This window comes from Gavialis gangeticus, unplaced genomic scaffold (assembly GCF_001723915.1).
Source record: "Gavialis gangeticus isolate Ggan-Ray unplaced genomic scaffold, GavGan_comp1, whole genome shotgun sequence".
In the NCBI taxonomy this organism is placed as follows: Eukaryota; Metazoa; Chordata; order Crocodylia; family Gavialidae; genus Gavialis; species Gavialis gangeticus.
The window spans coordinates 17,356,866-17,361,791 of NW_017729015.1; the positions used below are offsets into that span (position 1 = coordinate 17,356,866).

The following is a 4,926-nucleotide window of genomic DNA, read 5'->3' on the forward strand; positions in this document are numbered from 1 at the left end:
TTTTGGGGGGGGGGGGGGGGAAGTATACAGTCAGCCTGGTGCATCAACCAACACAGAACTAAACATGCACCTAAGCTAAAATGCAAAGTTAAGTTTAACATGCAAAAAGCAGCAACACCCCCCCCCAAATCCCCGCAGCTTTCTGTGCTCATACAGACCTATACAGCAGCTCTATAACCTTCCAGTCATTCCCTTCCCACATGATAGAAACATATACTGGTATTTGCAGAAGACTGTACCTTTCTCGCTTAAACGGAGAGGAGATCTACTACAGGATCTTGTTCGTGACCTGCTTCTCCAGTTTCTGTAAGCTTCAGGATACATGGTTCTCCCAAATCCATAGTAACGTCGGCCTCTTGATCGTGATCTGCTTCTTGAGTAAGATCTTCTGTAATACGATCTTCCACGAGACCACGACCGACTGCGCGATCTGTACCTTGGAGAACAGCGGTATCTTCTATAGTGCCTAGGATAGCACCTTCCCCTACATCGATAGCTACGTGATCTCGAATAGCTTCTGGAATACGATCTGGAGTACCGTCTGTATCTCCTGGAACCATTTCTTCTAGCTCTTGACCTCGATCTGGTTCTAGACCTGCTCCAACTCCTTGAAGCAGCTGAAGATGAGGAACTTGAACTGGACTGTGAACTGGAAGATGATCTGCTCGATCTTGACGTTGATCTGTCACGACTTCTTTTGGACCTCAAGCGGGAATTTCTCCCCTTTGGAGAGCTTAGAGTCAAATCATCCATGAAGTCTGTCATCTCATCGGTCTTATTAGCCTTCACCTTCTCAGTGCTTTTAGCGATTGTATCTGCTTTGACTGATGTTCTACTCCAATGCCCAGTTTCAGTTCCTGTTTTGAAACAAAAACCTCTTGTAAGATTTTGCAAGGGGGGGGGGAATAAAATAAAATCAAGACTTCCTAAAGGAATGAACATCCCAGGTCAAGTTTTTCACAACTCCCCCCCACCCCCCCAATTTTATGCTGTGACTTTGACAGCTGTGTTTAATTAAAGTTCCTTTCCTTAAGAGAAAAAAACCTCACTTAAAAAATTTCAAGTTTCTAAATAAGTAGTTCAAGTGGTGTATCAAAGGAGGATTTTAAGCTGCTTTATAAATACTAGTTGGCATTACAGCTTTAAGCAAAATTAGCCACATTCACAGAATAAACTGAGTCATGGCCAAATTAAATTTTAAATATCCCTTCAATATCAAGATGCACTCCTCCAAGTACAGACCATGACAGCCAAGAGAATTGCATTTCAACAACTTATCCAGGGGTTTGGTTTGGGGTTTTTTTCAGTTTTCCATACCCAGATATATTATTTTAAATGGAAAAAGCAATTTAAATTGTGAAATAGTTTTCCTGTCTGGCTGTAGTACAGCCCACTTTCTTTTTCAGATGCCACTTGCAAACATAGCAGTAAGCATTCGACAAAGATTAGAATTCATCAAGGGGCAAGTGAAGTTCATAGCTGATTTTATCAGCTACACCTGCATTTACGTATGCATTTGAAAACACATTAAAAATAGTATGCTAATAACTAAAATGGCTGCCACTGGCAGCCATTTTAGCCACATCCACCTGCTCAGCTCACTGTAGTCCTATGACCCCCTCCCCTCCTTGCCCTAGCTGACCTTCCCCATGATCCTGATGGATTTTTCCCAAGTAAAAGAAGTGCCATATTTTATCCTCTAAATTTGTGGTCCATGCTCGCTCAACACAAGAAGAACCGGCCAGTTCTTTCGTGCAATGACTGCAGCATCAAAGCAGGGTTACTGCTGCGTTCTCGTTCCCTTTAAAGCCATGATGCCCAGCTTGGCTACTCGAGAGAGAGACAAGTCTCGCTGGCTTCCTGTTTACACATGACTACCCAAACAGAAGCACGTTTCTGTATCAAGAACAAATGCTGCCGCACACATCTGTGCGACAACGGAAACTCAGCTTGGACGAGACAGGGAGTTTTACTGGTAGTTATCTGTCTCAAGTTGTATCCCCCCCCTTCAACCACTCCCCTCTTACCCTGGCAGAGGGGGGCAGGAGCATAGTGTGCGCATGAGGTAGCAGAGGGAACCCAAACAAGGTGGTTTTCATCAGGCACTTACCGCTGGGGGCAGCAGGGCACCCCATCCCGCTCCCTTGCGAGCTCCTGAAGAGAGACACACGGGTGAGCCAGCGCTCCCGCAGCCCCCTCGCCTCGTGCCGGCCCGCCCCTTCCCCCACAGTGCAGGGCAGGGGTGGCTCCTGTTGCCAGCGAGACCCCCGCGTCGCTCCCAGCAGCGCCAGGCACCCCCCCACGGGAACAAACCACTGCCACCCCACAACCAGCACCCTAGCAATACAAAGCACCCCTGTCATGAAGGCAGCCATGAGGTACTGCCCCCTCCACGCTACAGCCACGCGCGCCCGCGACTCACTGGCCGCCGTTGGACGGGCCACCCCCACACGGGTCCTGCGCCCGCGACGTGGCCTGCGGGAACCCCCCTGCTCCGTGGGTCGCCCCACTCTCAGTCCCCCCCCACGCGCGCGCACAGCACCACCCACGTCCCGCAGCAGCTGAGCACGCCCGAAACCTTCCAGAAGCCTCCACCTCCCCACTGACGTCACGACGAACCTGGTGCGCAAGCGCGGAGCTGCCCCCGCCCCTCTGCCACAGCGGGACATGCGCGCCGGCCCAACAAAACAGTTCCCCCTCCCCACAAGTGCGCATGAACAGAGCAGTCGATTTCCCCCATCCTGTCGTGACAGCCTCCCCCGACCCGGCAGTGCGCATGCGCGGATTCGGTCTGCATCCGGGTTGTTTGTCCCGACCCCGCGGCCGGAAGTGGGCGCTGAGGGAGGCGGTGTGGGCCCCCGCCCGGTGGTAAGCGGCGGGGAGCAAGCCCCGGGCCCTCGCCAGGCTTGGGGCTTGGCTGCAGCCCCCGTGCATCGAGCGGGCGGGACCATGCCCCCAAATCAGCCCGGGGCAGGGGTCTGGGCGCGAGGGGGCTCGGCTGAGCCGTGGGCCCAGCGCTTCCCCCCCCCCCACCTCGCCTGCACCGACATCACCGACGGGGTCTGAGGGACGAGCCCAGACACCGTCTCTGAAGTGATGGTTTATTCCCAGAAACGTTGTAGTGAGCACTAGGGCTGTGCAAAGCGAGCCCTGTTTGATTTCGAATTCGGACCTAATTCGGGGGGGCAGCGATGCAATTCGTCGATTCGGATTGCCGTCCTCGATTTGATTCAGCCACATCCGAATCTGAAGATTCAACGCCGATTTGGATGCAGACATGGCTTTAAATGGTTTTTCTACGTTACCTCGACGTACTGGCGTGGCTCACGATCACTGGGGCGTGTGGAGCATGCTCATCGGAGGACCCAGAAGTATTACTGGGCTCACCGGGGAGTGTGCCTTGGGGGGACACTTCCTCCCCAGCAGCTCAGCGATTGGCTGCAGGGGGACCCGGGAGGCACCAGTCACTGAATGGGGGGTCCTTCTGCACGCTTCCCGGTGGACCCAGAAGTGCTTCTGGTCCACTTCCAGGTCTGCTGCTGAGCGCGTTGGGGACCCCCGCGCTCCTGTGGGATGCTCCGTGCACCCCAGCATCACAGCATTCACAAGCCACCTGCTCCCTAGAGGTATGTAGAAAAATATTTAAAGCTGTGTCTATCTCCGAATCTTTCCGAATTGATTCGGAGGGTTGCAAGTCGATTTGGAGAACTTAAAGGGTCATCTGATTTAATTTGGATTCAGTGATTTGGCCACCGAATCAGGCTGAATCTCCACTGAATCGAATCGGGGATCAAAGCTTCGCACAGCCCTAGTGAGGATGCCTGGGGAACATCTCTTGCACCATATTCAAGAGTGGTGGTGCTGGGCATCCCAAGGTGTCTTCACTGCCTCATTTCCAGGGGTGCAGAGATGGAGTGGATAGGCAGAGCCCATTGCCTTTGCTTCTGAAATTTAGGCATGAATTTGGTGTTCTCGTTCACAGCCCTTGGAGAGGCCCCAGAAGGCTGCTTAGGACAGTGCTCACTGCTAATTAGCATGTAACTCCCTGTCTGCCCTGCTCCATGTATACATCATGCTTAGTGGGGGGCGGCCTGCAGCATTTTCAGCATGCTGATGGCATCCAGATTTTTTTTATTATCCCCAAAAGCTTTGACATCTTCACATTTTAGTGTGGTTACCTCATGGTAGTGTTACAAGATACCCTTTATATAAGAAAGTAAATATGGCTTTTTCATCTCCTAACTTGTTAGAGAACTGAAAAATGTCTGGATTTCTTGAGAGCATGAGATGCTCGGAGTGCGTTGATTGGGGAGAAAAGCGAAATACAATTGCATCCATTGCTGCTGGTGTGCTGGTATGTATAGCTAACCATACCCTTTTTTATTTTACATGTGCTTTTGTCATGTACTCAAGAGTCACTATTGAAGTGAAAGTGCTGTTTAAGACGAGAGCAATATGCTAACACCCAATGAATACAGGATGCTGGCAGCTCATACTGGATCTTGTGTTATTGCTTTCAGAGTAGTTATCCTGGAAGCATAAATTCATTTAAGAAAAGAGTGTATGAGTTCAGGTAATAGAATGGGCATACAAGCAAGTTATCATGTGGTAAGCTAGGCTATGAATTTAGGGCAGGTCAGCTATGCAGCAAGTATCCATGCACATGCTTTTTTACCTGCAGTTTATGAAAATAACTAGGTTACTTTACATTTACCACAGAATGAAAATAATATTTACCATGAAATAGTTGAAGTGCTTTAAGATAATGCTGTAGCTTACCTTGAGGTTACTTGTTTGGGCAGCGCTACCATAATGATATAGCCTTGTCAGAATCGGGAAGAAAATAGCTTGGCCTAATCTACACATGAAAGGCAATGTTTTGACAGACAAACACCAAACATAATTTCTCTTTTTTTTTTTTTTTTT

General features: G+C 50.1%; 2 protein-coding genes across 2 annotated transcripts in view; one reads left to right on the plus strand and one right to left on the minus strand.

The window, feature by feature from the left end:
• Window positions 1-2,405, minus strand: part of RSRP1 (arginine and serine rich protein 1) — a 5,271-nt gene extending 2,866 nt beyond the window's left edge. Inside the window, 2 exon segments of the mRNA XM_019512440.1 lie at window positions 240-857; window positions 2,111-2,405. Coding sequence (XP_019367985.1) covers window positions 240-857; window positions 2,111-2,375 — 883 coding nt within the window. The 5' untranslated portion in view covers window positions 2,376-2,405.
• Window positions 2,406-2,785: 380 nt separating this feature from the next.
• Window positions 2,786-4,926, plus strand: part of TMEM50A (transmembrane protein 50A) — an 11,638-nt gene continuing 9,497 nt past the window's right edge. The window contains exons 1-2 of the mRNA XM_019512442.1: window positions 2,786-2,868; window positions 4,251-4,354. Coding sequence (XP_019367987.1) covers window positions 4,262-4,354 — 93 coding nt within the window. The 5' untranslated portion in view covers window positions 2,786-2,868; window positions 4,251-4,261. The remainder of the gene's footprint in view (window positions 2,869-4,250; window positions 4,355-4,926) is intronic.